At 36.7% G+C, this 26,189-nt stretch overlaps 1 protein-coding gene across 4 annotated transcripts in view; it reads right to left on the reverse strand.

Moving 5' to 3' along the window:
- LOC149082629 (uncharacterized) overlaps window positions 1-26,189 on the reverse strand; it is a 207,034-nt gene that overhangs the window by 19,462 nt on the left and 161,383 nt on the right. For all 4 annotated transcript variants that reach the window (XM_089235896.1, XM_089235895.1, XM_089235897.1 and 1 more), the window contains 4 exons: window positions 10,129-10,616; window positions 6,528-6,708; window positions 3,999-4,205; window positions 237-330 (listed from right to left, as the gene is read on the reverse strand). In XM_089235896.1, coding sequence (XP_089092022.1) covers window positions 237-330; window positions 3,999-4,205; window positions 6,528-6,708; window positions 10,129-10,616 — 970 coding nt within the window. The remainder of the gene's footprint in view (window positions 1-236; window positions 331-3,998; window positions 4,206-6,527; window positions 6,709-10,128; window positions 10,617-26,189) is intronic.

Consider the following 26,189-nt stretch of genomic DNA (forward strand, 5'->3'; position numbering starts at 1 on the left):
GCAAAATTACGAACGCGCTTGTTTTAAAAAAGATGTTGCTAAAAGTTCTTCACTTACAAATTTCCCTACATTCTGGATTAAAATTTTACTTCCTTTACACGCCTACAGAGTATCTAGTTTCAAAGAAATATTTTCCTTTGATGGATTTCGTAAAAAACACCACACATTAAACGCAACTGGAAGTCGTTTCCTCAACCATTAAAATAGTATTTTCACACATAAGTGGTAAATCTTACCTAACTTCGAATGGCCATAAACGAAAAGGCATCCGTCTGAACCGGAAACAACCGAGCTAATCACTTCGCACAGCGAACTTGAACAAACTTCGGCCTGCATCAAAAAAATAAAATAAAATAAATATATCTATATATATGTAAAAAAAAATTGAAAATGAGGTAAATATAGTTTTTCCCCCCGCACAAAATGTAAAATATTGCTCTAAGTACTGAGAAATGACAACCTCGATTTAAGAGGGGTAGAAAGAAAGAATTCGTTTAGTAGTTGCGAGGAAGGGGGGGGGGGTGTAGAAGCAATGATGATGATGATGACGACGACTATGCTCCACCCTCCACAGTCAGCAGTACATCAGTGAGTTCAACCAGACTGGCTGGTACTGTAAAAGGAAGGCAAAAGAAATCAAATGATGGAAAGTAGACGTGGGGTTGTTTGAGAATGAATTTCAACCCCCGTAATATTTTCGCGAAAAGTATGAGGGTAGGGGATTCCTCCCTTTTTTTCCAACCACTTGAACAAATGACCTGGAAACCAATTCCCTGAATTCTTGATGAACGTGAAGGGGGAAAAAATTTCAAACCTCCATCCCTCGTTTTCTAAGTTATTTTTTTTTTTAAAGGATAGACATTCTTATGTTGGCGAATTTGATGGGAGGAGGGATGAGAAACGAAGGATTGATATTAGCCAATATGTCGTACATTAAAGAGGAAGGTTTATGTAACAACGATTTTCTTCTGGTTTTTTTTTTTTCCTTTCATTTTAAATTAATGTCTTCGGCGATGCGTTTCAACGTTATATCTTCCATTCTATGAATTTTTTCTTTCCTTTTCTTATTTCCCTCCGAAGGCATTATTTGCTTCTGTAAATCTCACTTATTAGAAATTCCTCCGAGTCAATTTCCCGTTACAAAGCTTCAATTTTTCTGTCCTACTCCTCCTCCGTTAGAGAAAATGTGTTTGAGGCTTCTTCCATCCCACGTGAAATATTATGTCTGAAATAAACCTTCTGGTGCGCGATGATGAACCTTGAGGCGTATACAGTACAGGGTATGAGGGAATGATTTCCTCTACATCATAGATATTTATATACATCACTACTGTAGATTTGGTGCTGAAAGATAGGCCGATTGAAGGGAGAGAACGGGAATAGGGAGTATCCCAGACACGCTTTTCAGTTGGAATTACCTCAGGTGAGTCCCGTACAATCATTTCCATGTCAGTTACTGACTGATGACTCTGCGATACAGTAAACTCTCGCTAATCCGGCACATATCAGACCAGGGTAAGGATCTTCAATGCTGAGCTGAGCATTCGAGGGTCAATGTTTTGCATTCGATATTTTCGTAAAGTTACGACGGTCACATTTGATGGGAGGGATGAATCACTGCGGTTGGGTAGCGCAGCCCTACCCCTCCTGGTGACTATACAATAAGATATTATGACAAAATTTGAATTTATTTTGCAAAATTAAAAATAAAAATGAATACTTATATAATTTTCAGTAATTAATTAATAAGCAATAATTAATCATAAAGTAATTGTTAATTAATTTGACAAAATTTAGAGCTATGACACTGAGAGTTTCGCACAATAATGGCCAGGACTATGTTTGATGTGAAAAAAAACACTTTCATCTTGAAATAGCAAACTCATCAGCACATTTATTCCAAGGTTTCATCCCATGACCTCCATTGATAGAAGTTTCGGACGAAATCTAGAAAATTTTATTAAATTATTATCTTATCGAGATGAAAAGTGTGGAAACTGGTCAGTTAGAATTCTGATCGAGATTTGAGTTTTCTGTAAATAAATATCAATTGTTCGCATGATTTTAAAGAATGTCAGAAACGAATGAGAATTGCGATCATAGTTTCAGATAGTAGAGGAATGATGATTTTATTTTTTCACTAATCGGTGTCTTAAGGCCACTAAAATGTCGTCGGCGGGCCACGGTTGGAAGACTCCTAGACCAGGATGTGCAGGATTACCAAAATCACCGAATTACTGGAAGTCAGTTGAAAAAAAACCATTTAAATAATATAACTTCTGAGCAAAGATATGTTTTCTTCTTCAATGCTCGAAGAAAATCTGCCTAAAATACGCCGAATTACTGGACGGGTGGAACTAGCACACGGCTGAATTATCAAAAATATACTTACTGAATATCGATCGAAAATGTGGGCGATTTTCATTTAAATCAGGTATCGACGATAATGCAAGTGTTCCTGCACACATTCGTGAAATTACACAGAAATGCGTTCTTTGGCAGCCGAGATATAAATGTGCAGTCAACGTATTTTGATCAATTTTCATGGTCCTAATATTTAGCATCCCTGTGCTAATCATGGACCCTCATATACTATGACCGAACTGTTTTCGAAAACCTCATTTTTCTCTCTCTCCAGCGAAATACTATATCCTGATGGTATTCATGGACGAAGAGGAAAAGATTTAGTTTGCATAAAAACATAAAAATATTTTTTCCAAGAAACTTGCATGTTATATAGCCGTGTTATAAAGTATATAAAATGTCTGAAAGGGATAAAAATTCCGCGATTGATTCTAAAAAATTATAGAAAATATTCATGCCAAATTTCTCTTCTGCACAAAATTTTCCGAAAAAAAATATCCATCATAAAAATATGGGGGCTCTTGCTGCCACCTATCGAACGAAAACTGAATCATTTGTCATAATTTTTCAAGTGAAGTTGATTGTGTTGATTTCAAACTGGTACGCAGCATGAAAACGAGCATAAAAAGTATGCTATCATACCACATATTGCATATTTTATTCTGCACACCAGTGTGAATTTTATGCGTCAAAATACAGGTTAAAATGTTTTCGTGTTAACCGCTAAATGAAGTTTTGTACGAATTTAAAAATATAATAATGAATACTTATGGCGCATAAAATTTACATTGATGCATATGATGATGCATAAAAATTCGAAACACAATGTTCCGTATAATAGATGAGAGCAGGGGTCCGAGCGTAAAGCGTTTCCTCGTATTGATAATAACAAAATATATGAAACATTATAGTCAGAGAATGTTAGGAAATTTTTTTTCCAACATTTTTTTTAACCGTCTCGCAAATTATTTCTCCCATTTATGCCGGTTCATGATAATTTCCATTTAACTTCGGCGGTCCTCAACGAGAAAAAAGTTGAACTTTACCGTACAATATCCAGGCTTTTAATACCAATAAGTAATTTTATTTAAGTCAACACTATAATGCCTCTGAAAATCTCTTTCTTAAAATGACCAGATTTTCATCAGGATTTGCTTTGGTTTGTCTGTCGCATGTACTAGCCACCTCTATTCTAGGCCTGCGCCTGCCCAAGCCAAGTCCGGTCCCATACTGTAAATCGTCCCTGATTCTATAAGCGGGATGAACTATAACTCGGTAACTTCTTTTACGATGGCAACAGTGCGGAAAATTGTGAAAAGAGGTCTCACTAATTTTATCTTTTTAATTGGTCACCGTATTATTTTTAATTTTCATTTCTCATTCAAAATTTCGATAATTTAGGAAAAAACTGTATCCCTTTAGGTATTTTTTATGCAAATAGTTTAAATTATTAAAAAAAATTTGAAGTAAGCAAATTCAGTGATAATATTTTTCGGGCATGTAAAATATTGATTCGTTCACATATTATTTTAAGTTACATGCCCGGTCAGGCATGGAAGTTTTTGGAGATTTGTCCAGCCTTGTCGTATACTAAATCAATTAGTACTATTATAACGTTATTTTGAGGTACGTACCTGGTTGTCATCAGGCGAAAAGACGGCATCAAATGCAAACATTTTCGGCGCTGCTACACCAGGAGCGTGTCGGTCGCCACCCTGGTCTGAACCACAAACCGTTGGGTCATACAGTGTGACCTGCTTCTTCCGGCTGTCCATGGTCATGTAAGAAGCGTCCGCACTGCTTGCTTCCGGTGACGGACACATTCTGAGCATCACTTTCACCTGCATTTCACAACGGGGTTTTCACTAACTGCATAGAGACTCATTTATATCAAATATATCAATGAAAAAAGTTAGAAAATAAAAAATTTATCGGAAACTTATAAAACATGGCTAAAGGGTAGCGTCACTAGATAAAAGTGTAATTCGGAAGATTTTATAGAACCACGAGTCATAAAACTAGCACGAGGTGAATCCATCCGGTACGGAACAGACAATACCCAAAACTACGAAATCAAGGACCATTAGTATCCAGTCTATTCGAGAACACAGACAAGCACCGCAATAAAATCCATGGCTAATTATCTTTGTAGAGTTTATCCGGGAAATTAGACGTTTCACCATCCAATGGAAGAATAAAAAAATGCTGCTCCACCCTCAAAAAACCAGAGAAATCCTCTTGAGACACTGAAAGAGAGGTCTCTGATCCCAGAAACACATCTAATGACTGAGTAACATTGTTTTTCTTTCTTTCTTTCTTTCTTTCTTTCTTTTTTTCTTTTTCTTTTTATAAAACCAACCATTTGGAATTTCTGACGAGGATTTCACTCGTTCGGTCGTCACCACATTCTTGAAGATTTCCTGATGTTTCTTTATAATTGTACCTCCCTCTATTTAGAAAGCCTAGTCTTAGTTTCTGCACTCGACTTTTAGGGCAAAGAACAAACGCTGGTGCTCGTCAACGGGCGCCGTTCATTACACGAAATTGTGTATCCTTGTTGGACTCAGAGAAACAACATGACTCAGTTTAGACAAACCGAGTCATGCACTTGAAAATATTAGTGTATATATATTCCGATCCTAATATTCTCTAAAAGCGTTTTAAAACGAATATATAAAAAAACACGTACATACAATTCAATAATTTAATTGGTCGCCTGAATTGCGACCATCTCTTTTAGGCTGCAATGGATGGCTGCTACTATATATATATATATATATATATACTTAACCGTACATTCACGTTTTAAACATTCCCCTGAGGAATTTCTAATCAATTGGTCCATGCCCGAGCGAGTGTTATGAGCGCGCATGTGCCCCGCTGAGCGTATGTTGTTATATTCGTGCTTGTTTCGTGTTCTTGCACACGAAATTGCTTGATCTGTGTTCCATATAGCACAATTTGATCATTTTATCATTATTGTCGCACCGCGGTCATTTTCTGCACACAAGGGCTAATTAGACCGGGACCTACAATTTATTGCCGATTCCGAAGGGCAGGCTTGTTTTTTATACTCATCGAGAGGTTGGTGCGCTAATGTTTTTTGTTGTACCCCTGTGTCAGGAAAGTTTTCTGACAAGGACGAACCGGGCATCGTACTCACGACACCTTTAAACATCCTTTGGTACTTTAGGCGAGTATTTTATCGACCGGGCTACCCCGCCCAAAACCATTTCAAAGCACTGAACAGACGCGCGTGAAATCGCCAAGTTGCTGCGACGCACAATTTGAGAATTGCAACTACTTAACCGTACATGCTACTCTTAAACATTCCTCTGGGGGAATTTCTAACGGATTAGTAACATGCATGAACGTGTTCTGTGTGTATGCGTGACTCTAATGTATTTATGCATGGTTCGTGTTTTTGTGGTGCTGCCATCTGTCTTTCACATTTTGAAGCGAAAAATGGCCGATGCATGAATTTTTGAGTATCACGTACTGAATATCTGCTTACTCTCTGTGGAGGGAGATTTTCAAATGGGTGAAGCTCACATTCATGCGTTGAAGTTGAAAAAAAAGCCAACTTCAGTACTGGACTGTGCAGCTGACAAGGTTCAAATTTGGATCCTCGTGGCGTGAGTATAGTCTCACGATTTCCACACCACCGCACATAACGCAATAGATGACTTTCTTTTTTTTTGCTTTCAAACCGAATAACTCGTCACGAGCAACTTACTATCGAATGAGATGCGCCGGAAGTATGTGTTCCTAACATCCTGAACTCGTCTCTAGTGATGTGTCGGATTTGTCAGTGCTGCCATCTATATTTCAAATTGCGGAATCGTATCTGCATAAATGGTGTTAGTTCAACAATAGTCAAAAGAAATTAAAATTTTTTAAATATTATCTTAAAAAATAAAAATATGGAAAGAAAATACCTGTCGTGTGTTGTAATTTTAAATGCTTTTTTGGAAGTTGGTAATTCAAAATTTCTCAAGAAGGAGTCCTTTTGCTCAAAGCTTTTTGTGCCCCCCCTCAATGTGATGTACCTGGAGCAACCAAGTACGAAAGAAGTGGTCGTAAATCAGTAAGAACTCGGAATACATTTGCCTTTGTTCTATAGATTGTACAGAATTAAAGTAAAATATCAGTGCATTTATTACTTTTCCGATTCCTGTGCCATCTTTCCTGCCGGTGTTCCTGAGCAATCCAGGTGGTATCGGAGGCGGATGCGATTTCAAAATCTCGCCGAAATTCGTTCTGAAAATTGGTCTTTCAGGATCTGATCCACTATGTGTCCTGCGTTTCTTCTTCGTCGTTGAAAGATTCAACCTCTGTGCCGCCCTATAGAGAAAGAAATATTTGCATTTTTGTGCAAGAAATTCCATCCCTAATTTCGAATAAGTTTCTACTGTAAATTTCTGGAAGATGAAGTAACATGGTTTATTTATTATAAAAATGGTATCGGTTCATTTATTGTAAAGTATTACGTTTATATATACACAAAATCCTGTGATTTCTCAAAGTACCCTCGTATTACCATAAATGTCGCATGTGACCTCCAGAATATTTCACCGAGAAAATCTGCCTAAAATACGCCGAATTGCTGGACGGGCCGAACTAGCACACGGCTGAATTATCGAGAGTATACTTACTGAATATCGATCTAAAATGTGCTCGATTTTCATTTGAATCAGGTACTGAACGAAATGACAGGGATCCCAACAAAATGTGCTTGATTATTTCCCTGACTCTTTATGACCCAGACTCAAAAATTTCCCGGACCAAAAGGGCATGCTTGATATCAGACTAAACGCTGATCCAAGGCCAATTGTCTCCATCACCTCTCAGACCCAGAAATAATACTGGAAATAATGATTCTGTTTCGTAAAATACGTGACGCATTCTCACCGCATGACATTGACCTTTACTCTTTTATCTCCGACTCATAAGTTTGGATCACAGAGTAAACCTTCAACTCGGTTTCTTATGATTCAGATTTTTTTATTAGCAACGATTGAGTCACCACCCCGGCAGTCACAGATATGGGCGAAATGTCTGGAAAGTGAAATTTTTAGTCTCAATTGATTCACAATATATACATATCCCCCGCAGCAGATACGGGCTAAATGTCTGGAAAGTCAAATTTCAATGTCGATTCAGTCGCCTTGCCTGCAGGCTGCAGATATGAAAGAAACGCCTGGAAAGTCAAATTTCAAAGTACCGGCATATTTCCGAAAATTCTGAAAATACCATGGTAATACCATACGTAGTAGCATAGTTATTTTTTAAAAGAAGAAGCAACATGGCGTTGACGGGCTTATAAGTTAATTTCTTCCCAAGTCATGCTGAGGAGATAGACTTAAAAGCCAGTCCATTTAAATTTGAGTTCCCAGACCTAAGCGATGGTGACTCAATAGTTTGTCAAAGAAAAATCTCAAGCATGAGAAACCGGGTTCGCGAATCTTGGCGGAATTTTCTGGTGATCAGATGTGATATTCATGGCGATACGGAGGTATTTCTTCTAGAAATTCCAGAGATTTGGTAAATAAGCCTATCATTTTTTGCAATGCATAAATAAGCACGTAACACAATTGTGTATGATAACTAAACCTACATTATTAAGTTTACGATACAGTATTCATAGCATCGAAATGATATTTTTGATAAAATATCATGAGTCACAGATGGCTGAACGTGAAAACAAATTACGCTTCATACATAAAGGAGTTTCAAAACATATTCTACAAAAAAAAACCAGATTATTTTCATATTTCTTTTTAAGATCCTGTAATACTCTCATGGGCTAGGATATCGATATCATTTTATCAGAATCTATCTATCTCTGTGTATGTGCGAATGGAGCGAGAGAACGCGACAGAGAAATTCCGTACTCCGATCCCTATCCCATTGACATTAGGAAAAGAAAAGATAAAATGAAATTGGGATCGAAATTTTCTCTTCTGCAGTATCCAGTGAAGAGAGCAAAAGTGTGTTGTCGAGCCGGTCGATAACTGAAATGTCAGAGGAAAAAAACTCTTTTTTCCCCACTAGCTACAGAGAAGTTAACAGTCGAGGGAAAAAAATGCTAAATACAAAAAAATAGGAAGAAAAATAGCAAAAAATTGTCTTTTCTTTTCTTTCTTTTTTCCCGTGTTAACATCGAAAGATTTCAAAGTGCCATAAATATTGATTCTACACCGGGAATCTTTCATCTCACTGGATAGTTGTTGCTACGTTGCACCAGATGGAATAAAATGGATGCATATCGTGGCACGTTACGCCATTGAAAGAAAAGTTTCCGCCTTTCTGAATATGTATGCTCATGTTCTTTAGTTTTCTTTCCTTTTTATACCTCCGAACCATTGTTTCCCAAAGTGTGTGTGCCACAGCTCCCAGGAACGTCGCCAACCTTTGTCAGAGGCATCGCGACGAGCTGGGAATATAGATTTCTATACCTATTTTATGCTTTGAAGCGGTTCTTTTATAAGGGAAAATATCTACTAAACCAGAGGTTCTCAAACTGTGCGCCTCCAACGTTTGTCAGAGCGCCGTGGAGCTGTGAACCCCACAAAGTTTTTTCTAAAATATTCTTTGTTAAACAGCTCTGGGGAGCCGGCGGAGATTGCGGATGAGCATTGAATACGAGAATGGGGTGCCACGGGTTGAAAAAGTTTGTGAACCCCTGCACTAAACTATATTGGGGAGCCACAAATGGACCTTAGACCATCTTTAAGTTATTTACCTTCTGTGTTCCACGCGTCGTTTGTGCCTATAAAATGTATGTTTTGGACTCCATATGCCTATAAAATGCATGCCACTGACACCGCAGTGCCTATATAATGTATGTTGTGGACTCCATATGCCTGTAAAATGTATGCCAATGATCTCGCAGTGCCTGTATAATGTACGCCTTTTCCCATCAAGGCAAACAAACCCTTTTCCTTGTACCCTTTTCATAGGAACTTTTGTACCTATGAAATATATGTCATACCCCCCCCCCTCGTGTCTATAAAATTCGACCCTCTTTTTGTAATAAAATTCAGAATACAATATAGAAACAATGAATTAATTAGATTCTTATCAAAGCTTACGAACCCCCCATTGAAATCTTTCCAAGAACTCCCGGTTTGGATCCCCAGTTTTTAATGAAACCAAAGTCGAGAAACACTGCATAAGTCTCGTAAGCGAAATTCATGTTATTCTCCATAGGTACTGGTCTGCGTGATATTATAAGTGTGCACTGCCAGCACCTCCTAGAGATAGAAGGCCTATGTACTCTGCTTGTGACGTCAGTAAGTAGTCCATTTTTTCCCTTAGAATATTCAGGGAAAAAAATTCCCTGCTCTCGGGCTCAGAATCGGTGATTTCTATGCCCCACATCCAATCACTATGCGGTATTTGTGAGCCAATCACGAAGATTCTACGCCAAAATAAGAGGAAACGAAATAGGATGCTTTCTTTCAAAATGTGGGGAAACTTGCGAGGTAGTCTGAAGGATGTTTATGGCAAACAGTGCACGATACCATGTCAATTGATTTTTATGCGAGTGTTCATATTGTGCAGGTCTAGAGAGAATTTAGAGAGTTCTCAATTATTTAAATTTTTAATTTTCTTCGAGGTATGAATTTCTCTCTCATGATAACATTTTTTATAAACGAATGAAGATCTTAACTCGGGATATCACCGTATTTAATAGTTTATTATCAGAGTTCGCGGTCATGTAAAATGCCATTTACTACACCTAGACATCATTCAACAAACCTGGCAAAGAAAGAAGCCGCCGCAGAAGGCTGAGTGATGCCGAACTGAGAGTTTCCGCACGGTGTGCTGTACGACGTGCCCTGCATAAGTGAATGCTGCGAACATCCGCCGAAAGATAAGGAATGAGGAAAAGTCGCTCCGGATTTCGAGCCTCCGGCGTCGTCGCACAAGTGGTGGTGTTGATGGTGATGGTACTGATCGCCCAAACTGAGAGCGAAGTACGAATCGCTGTATCCACTGGATGGCGAGGTCACCGGCACGTGCACTGCTGCAGCCGCCCTCGACTGCTGAGCGTGAGGTGGGACGGGTGGCGATGCCCTCGGGTGCTGTTGCTGTAGGGCCATGTTGTGGTCCTGCAAGGCTTGCCTCGTGATCATGCCGCTGGAAGTAGAACAGAGACTCGGACTCGATGAATGTTGCTGCTGTTGGTAGGCACTGTTAGGTTCTGTAGCAGGCATTGCTCGGTGTATAAGTGGAAGCGGCTGCATCTGAAGAGAAAAAAAAAATGTGTAATAAACAGTATTAATATTGACTTACATAGAGTTCATAATGCACTGGAATATTTAACAGACTACCTATATACAAATGGAAATATAAAAGCAAGAAAACACCCGACTTTTTGGAATAAATGTAGAGAGTAGAAATGTGCGAAAAAAACTTTTACATAAGTTTTAACATAAATTTTTATATTGGAAGAACGCGGGTGTCGAAGGGATATGATTCAAGTGTCTAAAATTTTCAACGGGATGGATAGGATGGACTATATAAGATATCAATACACCGTCAATCGAGTGCTTCGACAAGAGGACACCAGTATCGATAGCTACGGGACAACTCCGGGTTGTGGTGTCTCGAGGACCTTCCCTCTAACACGGTTGTGAATAAAAGGAATAGCTTATCCTCGGTTGTCGTGAATCCTACCACAATTGTCATTCATACTAAAATAAGACTTCATAATTTATGTTTAAAGATACGTGACACTCGCTGATCAAAAATACTCCGACGTTTTTCTTCTCAATTTGTTACTATCGACAAGAATGTGTCTTTTAAATCATCTATCTAACCGAACCGGCTGAATTTTCAAAAAACTTGACGTAACGTAACGCATCGAAAGTACTTCAAACGCTCATATCGCAAGAATTATACAAAGTATATAAGAGTTTTTGGTATCCTTTAAGATAAATCGAATGAATCGATGTGAACACATGTTTAGTTTGGTTATAAGAATTCCCCTGATGTTCTGTAGCAAGATTTAAAAGACGTCTAGCACAGAAATGCTCTCCGTTCTTTGAGTACAAAAACTCTCGTATGCACAAAGTACGAAAGACTGGAAACCCCCAAACAGAGATAAAGATGAAGTTCACGGAAAGAAAATTCACATGCCTTTGCGGGAATTGAATTATCAACCCTTCGCCTTCTGGGCGAGTGCGCTGCCATTAAGCCAAAGAGGACCGAGATTTTCTTTCTTTAAAATCTTATTCGATGCACATATAACGCAAAGGAAAGAAAATGTCAGTCCTCTGTAGCTTAATGGTAGAGCGCTCATCCGGACTTCGAAGGGTTGGCGGTTGGACTTCCCGGAGCGACATGAATTTTCTTTCAATGAAATAATTTTTTCTCCGAACTTTTCATTTCTGTTTGGTATTCAGTCTCTCCTGATTTGTTAGATCTCGTACATCTGTTTAGAGAAGAGGAAGAAGAAGAGGAGCCTGAGTAGTCGAGAATAGTTTGATCCACGCTGGCTTATCGAAAAGCTGGATACAGGCAGCAATTACTGACGAATGTCTTTGGACCAAATCAAACCACACGGTGCAGCGATTAGATCAACGCAGCAGTAGATTGACAGCTTTCATTGATGTGATAGTTACTGATTCAATGAAAATCCTTGAAGAGAAGCAGATCACATTTTATCAAGAACTATTCCCGATTATGACGATTATTTTGTGATTTATAACCTGTGATTTACAATTGTGATTTATTTACAGAATCACCATTTTTCGATTACAAATTTTATACTTGTTTACTGGCGAGGTGTGTAATGGCACCTGCCCATGTATGTAATATATCTTTCTCAAGATCAATAAATGGTTAGGTTTCCCCGGAGGCACCCGAGTCCCCAGGGACAATGTGCTTATATCACTGAGTGTGACAGAGCCTGGGTGTCTCTCGGTTCCTATCACTATCACTATCCTGATTTGTTATGAATATCATTTCTCGCTATCGTATATGTCTCATCAGCGTAAACACCTCAAGGTGCAAAACCATAAGCACTACGTTGCTTCTTATTCCGAGTGGAATATATTTATAGTGTGAATCCTGCACACAATTTGCACATCCGTTGGATAATTATAAATAAACTGACACTACTCAGACGTATGTAGCACCCATTCTGATGGAGGCGTTTTGATGAAACTCGGTATATAGGATGAATTGTGGAATGTGGGAAAAAGAAAGACATTTAAAAAAAAAATGTTTTAATTTTGTTAACAGGTGAAAAAGAGGCACTCTTTTATCGCAATTATTTCCCCCCCCCCCCCCCATGGTCTAAATAACTTATATACGTCCACCACAACGGGTGCTGTTAGTTTATTTATAACCACTCTGTATTACCGGAATAAAATGTTCTGAAGATATAAATAAATGTACGGTGATTACCAACTAAAGGATACAAATAGCAATCACATGACAATATTTAATCATATTAATTATAATGATGATTTACTATTAAGTACTAAAAACTATATGAGTCAAATAAAAAGATGCATCTGAAATATTTCATTCTTCCTTTAATCCTCCAATATTTCATCCGCTAAGAAAGAACCTCCACAACCCGTAAGACGATGAATATTCATCTTTCTCTAATGGCAACACATTTCGATCTATGATCCGATTCAATCCCTCTTCTTCAACAGTTTAGATCCTATTATTCATTGCATGTGTACATAAACATATTTTAACTCCGAACTTATAAATTTTGTTGTTGTTGTTTTTTTTTCCTCTCTCAAACCAAAGCTGTTGAAACAATGTTAAGATTTCTTCCACCATCCCTTGTCTTCCGCTGAACGGATATATGGTATACATAAGGGGTTGGAGGAGGATCGATCAGATGTTTTTTTTTTTCTCGTGAAGATTGTTTTTTCTTACACCTTGAGTCCCTTTGGAGCATTTATCCTCACCCCTAGACACCATTCTCTCTATTTTTTTTTTTATTATTTTCTTACCTCCCTCACTTCCAAATGGCTCTCTGCATAAAGAGCAGTGGAGTAGCACTACTGCTGGAAGGCAGGGAAGTAAGTATAAAGGCAAAGAGAAATGGCGTAGAGTATGGAAGAGGAGAGAAAACGGGCTTGGTTTCGAGAGTAATGGATTATTGTTTTGTGAGAGAGATGGCAAAGGAGAGCGAGAGAGAGCAGCAACCCCATGACTGATGAACGGGCACTGTACAAAAAAACCCACGTAGGGCACCACACATCCCCGAGAGAGAGAGAGAGAAATCCGATGGTATAGAAAGAAGGTGCCTTTTTCCTAAAGAAAGACTAGGGAAAGGAAGGTTTAAGAGGAATACATCATCTCCCGATGTTAGTCAGCAAGTCGCTGTTGCTTCCAGCATTGATCATTGGCATGCAAGAACGGTCGGTCGTAAAGACAGAGGCTGGGCTGAAGACTTCTCCGGAATGCGTAAAGGTGGGGAGGGGGATGTACCATACTCTACCAAAAATGAAAATAATAATAAAAAAAAACTAAAATTCTAGGATTACGGTTCGAGGTGAAGCAGGTGAAACCCACGGCATCATTCATCACTTGAATGAACGTCTTTGTTCGTCTCTACGTGCTTATGCGCGTGTTAATGCATCCATTAGATTAGAAGTGAATTGGGAGTGGAATTCTTCTACCGAAACGAGAATTCCAAGGAGAAAAATAAAATGATTGATGCATTCGAATGTTCGAGGATCGTGAAATCGAACATCAATCGCGAAATATATTTGGATTATTATTTACAAGAAGGGAATATGTCTGTCTATATGAGGTGTGCATTCCCCGCTAACTACTTAGTTCAAAAGTCTTATTCGAACAAAGACCGAATCGATAAAGGAGTCAGCAAAACATTATTTAGAAAACGGGTTTTGTGTGTTACATTGCTCCTTAAAATACGAAATCTATTTCACATAGTTAACCATACGAATAGTAATATGAACCCCAATATTTTGACGTGAGAATGCGTCTTTTAGACCATCTGACGATACTGGGTGCATTCGTAAGGAAATAAACGCTCATATGTCAGGAAGTGTTTTTGATGTCTGCGGGTCGATCTTGTTAAAGAAGTGTTTCTCAACCGATGGTTCGCGACGATGGTATAGGTGGTCCGCAAGCAGACTTGATAAAATTAATTATAATAAAAATTATTTAACCATTGTAATTGATTTTAGTAGTTTTATTTGTATATGGGTTCATATAAAAATTATACCTTATAAAATTACACTCGGGTTCAACATACATCATCGTGGAAAATGTCGTGTATTGCGATCCTACGAGATACGATAAATACAGGGTATATCACAAAGTTTAGTCAAAAAATACAATTTATTGCCTCAATAGAAAAATCTTAGAAAATCAGCAGCAATTTTCAATATTTAATGTATAAAAAAAACAGAACAACCAAAATTAAAGGAATATCCCCCGTAAAACGATACACAAATGGTCTGTCAAATTATTCCAGACATTCTTTCTACTAGTCCTTGGGTTCAGAAAGGCTGAGAAACGCTGTGTTAAAATAAACCCCAATGATACCACTGTTATTTTAATACCTCTTTCGGTCTGGGCACCAGGCTCGCGGCCCGTTTTAGTTACAGAAATAGTTTTAGCTTTATCTTGGGATGTTCACCACGTAAATAGACAACATTGGTGTCGTCCGTTAGCGATTCCAAAGACAAATCCGATGATATCAATTTCATCATGTCAGTACCAACCACGCGAAGATAGTTACGAAGAATGTATTCACGACAAAGCTTGTTCCATTTTTGTTTTTTCATTTGCAAAAGACATATACTATGAAGCAATCATGCAATAAATACAGTTGCTTGGGAGAGATTGATAACAGTAACAAAAAATTAATGTAATTTTATCACAGTATTGATTATGGTCATATAATTATTTTGTAAATATTATATATCGCAAGAAATTGACTTTTTGAAATTTGACCATTTTTTAGTGTCGTTTTGTATTTTGTTGCATGAGTATATTTCAAGCTTTATGTATTGATTAAAAAAAAATGTATCGATAAGACCAGTAGACTTTCTCTCCAAGTTCACCTCGGCATGATATCCAGAAAAAAAATTTCCCTTCAAACAAAAATATGGTTGTCGTTGTTTGGTATGTGTAGCCGCTTGTTTCACATTCATTACCGGAAATAACTTATTTTTAAACATCGGTATATTTGTTGGTTTATTACGTTTCACTTCCTTGGTACCATTTGAATACACCAAGTGATTTGGATACCCGGGGAAAAAAAAAGAAAAACAAACAAAAGAAACATCTTAGATGCGTGTTCTCTTTACATCTTCCACACCATCTGTTCCGTGTTCGGAATATTCGGATTTGACTTTTACCAAGGGGTTTATTTATTTGCTCCCATAGGTACATACTACTACTACTATGTACTTCTACAATTGCTTCTTACAGAGTAAAAACTTTGGCCCGCTAAAAGAACATGTGCCTTGCGTTGCAACACATATGAAGGGACGAAAGAAAGAGTTTGGTTATTTCGTCTCTGTGTGCAAGTTAAACCAGGCAACGGCGGAAATGGGACCAGGCGCTGATGGCGGAAATGCTACAACATCGCGTTTTCCTGCCCAAAGTTTTATTGCCGGGAAAGTGCTCCGGGATGTTTGTGGGTAAAAAAAAAGAACGGAAAGCAAGCAAAGGGATGGCCGACTTTCTTTGCTTTCTTATATTTTTTTTAGTATTATTATTATTTTCTTTTACCGTGTGTTTGCTTATGTTGTGTATGTTTGCGAAAGCTCCTAACGACTGGGATATTTTTTTGCTTTCCTCCTCGCGATGGTATTCTTCTCTTATTTTTTTGTGCCTTACTTTCTGACATTTTTTTTTTCATTTTCTCTCCTATACTTTCTTACCTGGTTCGATGAATCCCCCTAGTGTAATATAACTCTTGCCGCGATTTGACGATCGAAGAAAAGCCGTAGGGTTTCTCCCACACTATATACTTACGCCTACCGATACCTTGCCATCAGCTTCACCAAAATAACAGTGGGTAATAAAATTCTTTTCCCCCCCATTCTTATGTCCCTTTTTTTTTAATACCCGTCTGGTTATAAAATTCTGGATACATATATATATATATATAAAATGTTGAAATGTTTATTTTGTCTTTTACGTAGAGTTTCCCATTCTCTCTCCCTTCTTCTTCCTATCTCTCTAAAAACCTCGTGTCCATACGAAGTTTACGTCTGGATGAGGAAGAGAAATATATAAAACTTCTCTAAATCTGAGCTGACTTTTGGATGAGAAAATCGGAAAATTTTATGAATCGAATTCTTTTCCAAAAAAAAAGAGAGAAAAATGCTATTTCAATAAAAGAATAGAGTATCCTATGTGTGCGGGAAAAAAAAAGTGCGATGCTGTGCTTGTATAACTTCTTTGAAATGAAAGTGACTCCGAGGAATTGGTTTTAATTAAATTTCTCAAATTAGATATTATTAGGTTTATTAGATTTAATTTGATTAATTAGATTAGATTCCCTTTCGTCCGTATCATTCTGAGTAAAATAAAAATAGACAATCAATCATAACAATCGGTTTGTTTTTAATTCATAGCTGGCAGCAGGGCTCCTAGTGCAAAATTGTTTCTTTTTTGCTTCTGTGTCAAAAATGGTCATAGTAACCAGTTTTATTGACGCACAAAATTCACATCATCACCAAACCAGAACAAAACTCATCTCTGCCTCTTACCACACAAAATTTACACCGGTGTGCGTCATGAAAATTAAAAAAATATATGGTGTCATAATATATACAATACTGTACATTTTCATACTGCAAACCGTTTTATACCCAACAAACAATTTTACTTGAAGAATTATAACAAATACTTTTGTTTTTAATTGATAGGTCATGAATTGGTCACAGTTGATAACGGTTTTAATTGATAGGACACGAGTCTCATATAAAACAATGTTTCTCACATGATAAAATATAATAAGTTAGAAGGTTAGAGTGGAAATTTTCCTCTTATATTATTTAATATTTTTGCCGGTTCGCAAATTATTTCTCCCGTTTTGCCGATCCGCAAAATCGTTCACTTAATCTCACCGGTCGCCAGTAGAAAAAAGGTTATTTAAAAAACGCGCTAGTGGTGAACGTTTGTCACAATAAGTAAATCAATTTTCAGTGATCACGACAATAGTGATCTCCACGATGAAAGAGATGTAGGCCCTTAAATAAATAATTTTGGGTCTGGCGCTCTACATCACAGTTCACGGTCACAATAAGTAAATCAATTCGAAGCCCGTTATTGTAGTCATCTCTCATACCCTGCCCACAAACTACTGCTATTTGACCATACATGTCTCTCAGGCACGTAGCGAGCTTTCTCGGGGCTCTGGGGCAGACCTCCCTAGAAAGGATTATACACAAAAAAGGAAAGGTTTTGCCTCCCCTCTCATTTTTTCGATGATTCCTTTTGGAAGCTAGTCTCCCTTGCAAATTATTAAAAAAAAACAAAAAAACTAGAAAATTTCAGATAATATGCAAATTAAGTGTATTTTTTCCCTTTGTTTGGCCCTAAATTCGGTTCGGCGGCCCTAGGGGCATCGCCCCAGCTTAGATACGGACCTGATGTCTCTCGTAAAACTTCCTCTGTTGAGTTACTAATGTACTAATGCAAGCCGGAACGTGTCTTTTGCGTACAGAGTCTAGACCTATCATCGTACTAATGATGTCAGAATTAGGTAAAATAAAACCCCGATTTAACGCTATCATTTGTTTCTCAGAATTCTGGCGCTATAAAAAGTTTGAAGTAATATCGAATCACCGTTTAATTAAGAGATGCAATCTCTAGATTTGGAATATTTATTCACCGAAAAGTCTGGTGTTGAACGGAGTTGCTGCGACATCGACAACGGGGTTTGACTGCATTTTGTTTTATAGTGTTTCTGTCATCTAACTTCCATATTAGAAGCGAAATTAACAGATGCTTAAATTTTCGTGTTATGTGAGTATCGTGTTGTGGCCTAATTGTTGTCTACGGAGATGCCCCGAGATCCAAAATAGGTTATTCATTCCTGTTGGGGGTTGTAAAATTGTCTTCCATACCAAGGTGCAGAATGCTAGAATCCGGCACCTTTGCTAAGTCAGTAAACGATTACGCTGATTCGAAGAATGCTGCACAATGTATTACTATATAAAATTAATTTTTTTTTCATTTTTAACGTCGTGTTAATAAGAGAAATAGTAGGTGTGCTGTGTAGTTATACTGTGTGCACAATACTTTTAATCGGTGAGTTAAGCATTAAGTACTTACTAATGAGGCATTGAATGTGCTACCTTTTCCTTTGATGTCGGTTTTATTTTTCCCATTGACAGTCGATATAACTCAGGCATCTTCAACCCGTTACTCGAAAGCACTACGGTGCTCTCTCGAAAGTACCCAGAGTGCTCGATGTGCGTGTCCGATTTCGTGCTCGCGAGCACTTGGTCAACGTCCCAATTAAACACCTTGGAAGAATTGCATTCAAGGATTGAAATCATCGTCATTTCATGCATTCGTATGTTAAACTTACCGTAAGAGTGCTCTTCTTTTGATTTTGGGTACAGGCAGTGCTCGTGACTGGAAAAAGGTTAAAGACCTCTGATATAACTGAACAGTGCGTGGGAGGATGAAATTCACTTCCAGTTATTTCCTCGAAGACTGATTAAAGTTCTGAGCAATGATTTGTTTCCCTCTAACCAAGCTTAAATATCATTCCCACAATGAACAGAGAAAAAAAACCACAGATTTGAACAACAGCCATTCGATACACCAGTTGCCACCAAATATAGTAGGATAGATACTGTACCGCTTTTCCTGACCTTCATCAGGAAAAGCGGGGGATGCATTCTTCAATATAGGGAGAAATGGGATAAAAAAAAAAAAAAAGACTCCAGAGCAACCCTTGAAGATGTTTATTTTATCCCCCCCCCACAATTTCTGAAGAATGAACTCTCTCTCTTTTCGTAATGAAGGTCATACACGGTCAGAGGCCATCTTTTAATGGTCACACTACATTTTTTGTGTGGACTTTAACTCTTTGACAACTGACGGTACTTTAAAGTAGTACTTAACTGTGTGTCATCGCTTACATACGTTATTGGGCGTTGGGACAGAGATTAGTTTTTTTGAATACTTCAATTAAAGCCCTCCTTCAAATGATGAATTTAGTCTCAAAATTTTCGGAATTGCTTCTATTTATTCGTTTAAAAGAGTAGTTATTTTAAAATCCAAAACTGTTTCATTTTCATCTATACTATAACTAGAGGTGAAGTTATTGCCAATTAAGTAAAACGGCTTTAATGTGATCTTAGTTTGAAAGTAAAATCTTTGAATGCGTTTTCTCAAGATTTGTGGTCTTTTTTTTTTTCTTTTTTTTTTGCTTTTTTCACTTCGCAAAAAACTTGGCATCTCAAGAATTTTTCAAAATATCTCTATGAAACTGAATCTACTATATGTATTTTAAACAGTTTTGGATGTCCAATGAGTTAAAAACTCAGCAATGTATTTAAAAACATTTTGATTTAGATGATTTTGAATTGGGAATATCAAGTATTTTTAAAGAAAATTTTGTATTTTTCCGCGGACATAATCATGTCTCAAAAATTCTCTACCATTCTAAAACCTTTGGTTCATTACACAGAAAAATGTCATACCAATAATTTATGTTAATAATATGTTGATACAAGCAGTAGTTTTTAATGGACAATGGCTAGCAGAAGTACTGAAAATATGCTAATTTTATATATATGATTATCAATATAATTTTTGTTTGCAGAAATATTCATATAAAATGGCATTTATTTTTTTAATTTTATACTATATCCAAACAGAAACCACGCGTGTTTTATCAAAAATGACCGGTTTTAAAAAAAGTCAGTCACTTTAGTTAAAATTCAGTTGGATATTTCGCCTCTGTAAAAGTGTTTTTACACTTTTGTGTAATGCAGTAAAACACTGCGATCCATATAGAGTTCCCTAACAAATGTATAAAACAAAACTACTGAATTCTTTATGTAAAATTCATGCAACACATTTGAATAGTTATTTTTCATTTTTATTGTAGGCGCGTAGTGCTGATGGTACTTTAAAGTTATTGTTATTATACTAATAGTGTATTAAATAATTTTTTGAAAAAAAAATTTTTTTTTTCTTTTTTGCTGTTTAGACAAATTAGAACCGAAAAAAAATTACATGATTAAAATTAAATTTTTTGATATTTTGAGATAAAGGGCTAAAGCGGTTACTAGAGGGAAAAAAACATTTAAACAACTTGCAATACATCCGTACATAACTGAAGTACATATACGTTTGTTTGATTTGTTTGTTCAATGTATGATCGATGTCATCTTGCATTCTCTTCTTCAAGCTACTAATATATTCCAAAATAAACAAAATATATATATATATCAATTCCTCCCTCCCTCTTTCTCATTTAAATCGAGAAAAAATTGTGAAATGCTTATTTCATTTTTTTGGAACTTCTGTTTTAACGTCGAACTTATTTAGGCAAAACGGATTTTTTGTTTTTTTTGTTCGAGTAAAAACATTTGCAATTCAGAGACACGGATTTGAACGCAAGACGCAAACACACAAACCGCAAAGCCATTCCAAGGGTTCCTCTTCCCTCCCCTGTACCCCCATTTCTATGTTTCTTCTATAAGTATAACATATACATATCTCCTAGGCATCCGAAAACTTATTACTACACCCAAACAAGAAAAGAAAACCACAGAGACGATCCCCTTGGATAAGCATATTGAGGAGATGAGAGAGAGAGAGAGAGAGAGAGAAGTTCCTTTTTCCTCGGTGAAGCGGAAGCTGGTCCGCGTAACGGAAAACCGATAGTAGTTGTTTCGATATCACGCATCGATTGCTTTTTGGACAGAATATCAATACGACACGCGAGAAGGTACAGTACATACAGTACACACATACACACACACAGTTATAAGACGAGGTAAAAAGAGGGCAAGGAGGACGGCAAAACAGATGCTACGTGATGATTTGTAGCCCGAGGAGGAAATGCGAGCGCAAGGGCGTACGGATATGGTACTGCCGCTGCTGTTGCAGTTCCGAAAGTTTTGTTTGTGACGGTGGTGTATTTATTTCTAGTAGTATATCAATGATACAGAGAAAAAAAATTTTTTTTTTCATCGCAAACTTCTTTTTAGAGTGATAATATGAATCGAATAAATCATTCAGGGAAGTCCATCTGCGTATAAATTAGTAATTTTATTGTTGCGGTCGATTTGTCCAGATTTATGGCTTCCAGGCAGCTTGAAGAATGAAGTCCGGAAACGCCCGTGCAGCTAGATGGATGACAGGAAGATACTTTGATCGGGTTCTTCCATGAATAATTCCACCATCTCAATAGCGACATTCAATGATTCGAGCGCCTTATCAATGCGTTATTTGCCTTTAGTTCGTGTTTCGGCCTAAAATGATAATATATTTCAATACAGCAGGGCTGCAATGGCTGACCCTGAGTCAAAAGAGATTTAGAAACTCTGGCTCCGTTCCAACATTACCGAAAAAAACTCGATTCATACGATAAAAACCTCACGACTATTCTCGCGGAACCAACAATATGATACTAGGAATGAGCATAATGCAAAGTTGACGAAAGATACGGGGTGGGGGGAACGTATACAGTAGAGCCTCCCACTAACAGACACCCACGGAACCCGAAATTTTGTCCGCCAACGAGAAGTTTCCGTTAATGGATAGTAAAACACATTTAGTTCCGTTGATGTAATTCACGTTGCCAAATGAATTTTGATGTGTCCGTTATTTTTTAGTCACGCCGGGTTTTGCGCCGTGTAATGAGGTTGACGTGAGTGTGCGTGTTTGGATTCCATACAGCAATTACTTACTACCTTTCGAGTTGGGTCGGAAATGAAGGCGTCATCTATCGGTTGTTGCCTCAGGTTCGATAAGTTGGCGGGAAATTACTGACACACTCTCCCTACTGTCCGTACATTATAACTCTGTGACTTCCTCCTCAAAAAACATATAATAGAACATACTTAGCTTCGATCGGTTATTTGTAGGACACAATGAAAGATAAGCTGCTCTGATATGCCGGCTTGATAGGATCTCAAAGCAATTACTTCTGAACAATTCTCCTTCCAAAGTTGAGTGAGTGTGGAAGCCCACAGCTTAAAATTCTTCCGCATAAACACATATTTTGCCACTTAGGAGAATTTAATACGGTATATTAACTGTATATTAATTGTGGTAAACGTTGTATCATGAATTCCACGCAGCCGTCAGTCAACATTTTGCGTTTTGGGTAACAATGAAGTCCACATAATTATGAAAAAAAGAGTACGTTGCTAACTAACATGTATATTTCAGGCTACCTTCTCATTCGATCAACCCTATAATACTAGAGAATCAACACTGACACGAGAGAGTTAGCTACTTGCTAGTGCTACTTTGTAATATGTGTATCATGGCCTCACAGATAGGTTTGTAATATCCTGCGATTGTGCCGCCAATGGGATTCGAACCCCATTGGCGGCCGTCTGAATTTGGTTTTTTGCGGTTTTCCAAAGTCGAGGCACGAATGCGAGTCGGTAATGATAAACTACGATTCAATCTTACATTTCCAAGATTTATTTTTCATGCTAAACAATAAAAAAGAGTAAACATCTAAGTTATCTTTTTTTCTCTCTCTCGATAAGGAATAGCCACGCGAAAATCGTGGACGATATACGATTACCAAGTAATGGCCGGATATCAGATCGTAAGATAAAAAAAATAATAATCTGTTTTTTTTTCTATCAACTCATCCGAAGAAAAGATATATTTTATGACACCTATGTTATACAGCGGTAGTGTACTAACGGGGTAGTATATGTGAACCAGCTTCTCTCCTTTCTAGGGATATCTATATATATTTTAGGGCGAATGAAAATTCCTCAATGAGGGACATCGATCACATCACGCACGATCTCATCGCTACATTTATGGCTTCATTTCCGGCCATAAATCTCAGAGGAATTTTTTTTTTTCCAATCTCTAGCATTAGAAACAAGAAAAAAAAAGAGTAGATTCTTCAACAAATAGCATAGCTTCTGTAATAAGCTATCGAGATTATTCCAGAAAAAAAAAAACACGTCATTTTAAGCGATATTTTTTTTCCTCCCGCCTTATTTTCATTTCCTTCCATAAAAAAGCATTTCCCTCTGAAGATAAGATAATTCAGTTTTTTTTTCCGGTTCTCCAGGAAAAAAAATTACTGGATGATAGTTTTTTCCTGGACTAGATATCTGGCCTGATATATTAGGAAATTTGCACCACTCAAGTGTAAAAGTGTAAAAAGATACTTCGTATCAGTAGATATATATATTTTTTGTCATATATTTGTTCTTATACTTTGTACATACAATGCAAGTGAATATTAGTCAGTATCCGAATAATTCTCACAACACGTTTTGATAGGACAAAACGTTGAAAACTCATTTTTGAAAGAAATGATAAAAAATCTTCTGCATTCTTGTAAATTTCTTCCTTTCTTTTTATTTATTTTTGATCAGTTTATAATTCTTCAAACTGATTTGTTCATGCTTCAATTGTTTTCACGTTCCGCATTTAGATACGTGATGGAAAAACGTAAGTGTGTCGTTCTCATGAAATTGGACAAAAAATGAAGAAAGAAAAATTGTCAAAAATTAATGTCAACCACAAAATCGAAAAAAAAAATTCTTAAGGACACTTCTTCACCTGCTGATAAATAAATTTATTAAGTAGTGAAAGTAGTGAAGTTCATGGTAAAAAAAATTAATTTAAATTTTACCATGTTAAAGCGTCACATACCCTTTAACAAGGAGAAAACTATGCTCTTGTATAAAAATATCATTAAAAATACTTTCTAACCACATCGCTTTATTAGAAATATTTTTCACATATTTTTCATTAAATATGCTATTCTATATCAGTATAAAATTTTATATTATCATGCGCGCAAGCTGTTTTTAATGTGTTTTTTTTAATTTTTTAAAAAAAATTGGTATTAGAAATATGTAAAATTTTATACTGACATAGCATAACATATTTAATCAAAAATATGTGTGAAAGATTTATAATAAATCAATGGTTAAATAGTATTTTTAATGATATTATAACTTTTTCCCATGTTAAAGGGTATGTGACCCCTTAAGAGATAGGCAAATCCGACAAGTTATTTTGCCTGTTTCAGCACTTAACTTGATATTTGAGCTTGACAATCGCAACATATTCCATCTATTTTTGTAGCTCATTTTCAACTTGGACAAGGAATGATAATTTGAACAATTTTTTTTGTCAATTGTATTTTTTTTTTCTTGTGTTTCACGTTCTTTTTTTCGTCAATTTTATGGGACAACAAATATCTAATTCGTCTTTATTTTACTAGAGCAGGAACCAACGATGAGAGTCTTTAGGTGAAATATTACGGCAGCTTGATGTTGCATCCGAGGAATTTGGATTTTGTTCACCCCCCCCCACTTCCCGACTTATAATCAAACCTACCTTCTGGTGACCTAATGCGAGGAGAAAGATTTCTACATGTTTTGCAACACTGATCAAAAACTTAGCATGTTGAAAACATGTGATTTGCAAATATAATAGATGTCTCTGAACTGAAATATGCCGTGAAGTGAAAATAACTTTCAATTGTATATTTCTCACACAAAAAAAAATAGCCGGAAGAAGGACATTTACTAAAAACACTCGCGCCTTTTTCTTTTTCTTCCGGATAAATATAATTTGTGAATTTATCTACAATTCTAATTTATTTAAAAGGGCATTTAAAGGATTTACATTACATTCTTCCTAATCTTCTCTATACAAAATTTGATAGAGGTGCCAACTGGTGGTTAGGGCGTGAACCAATGTTTCCCAATTGTCACAAATGGAAAAAAAAACTAGAGAACAATTTTATTTGGCTTTAAAATATTGATAAACTATGAGAAAGATGAAATATGAAAGGTACATTGGTCCTAAAAATATACAGGGCTTATAGCAAACAGGTGAGGTATGGCATTTCACTGGCGAACCGTTGATCCTAGAAGTATACTTCCAACTAGAAAATGTTTCCAAACAACGCGTAGTACTCAGATATGCCATCCATGTTTCAAGGGGTTGTATAATTATTAAAATAAAATAAAAAACTTTTAGACAGTCCCCGTGTGCCCAAAAACTCAGTTGGAAAGTTGTTGTCTTGTCTCCCCTATTGCCAACAAAATAAATTTCACGTCTTTAAGTGCAATAGTCACTGAGATATTTAAATTCGAAAAACGGAGGAAATTTTGGGGAAAAAGCATCAAATGCGCGTAAAACGATTTTTCCCCATTTAGACCTCTTTTTCCCAAATTCCCTCCAATTTTTGAATTTGAATATCTCAATGAATACAGCACTTAGAAACACGGTTTTTTTTTGTTTTTTTTTTTTTGGTTGACAGGGCAACAACTTTCTGATTGAACTTTGGGACACGCAAGTATTGTATAAAAAGTTTTCATATTTTTTCAATTTTAATAACCATACAACCCCTTGAAACGTGGATAGCATATCTGAGTATTACGCGTTGTTTGGAAACATTTTCTATTTGGAAGTATACCTCCAGGATCAACGGTTCACCAGAAAATATCTTGCTCCTTTTTTGCTGTGCACCCTGCATACTATTAAAAAGAAAGATATATTTTTGTTTTAAGATAGAAAGTCATCATTTTGAAATTTGAAAAATGGGCTGGAAACAGTCAAAAAAAGGGCATTTCCTAAGCAAATGAAAATTTGTTCAAGCGAATTAAAAA

Source organism: Pholcus phalangioides, unplaced genomic scaffold, assembly GCF_987345545.1.
Source record: "Pholcus phalangioides strain wild (caught in Gottingen) unplaced genomic scaffold, Ppha-v1.0 ptg000009l_1, whole genome shotgun sequence".
Taxonomy (NCBI): Eukaryota; Metazoa; Arthropoda; class Arachnida; order Araneae; family Pholcidae; genus Pholcus; species Pholcus phalangioides.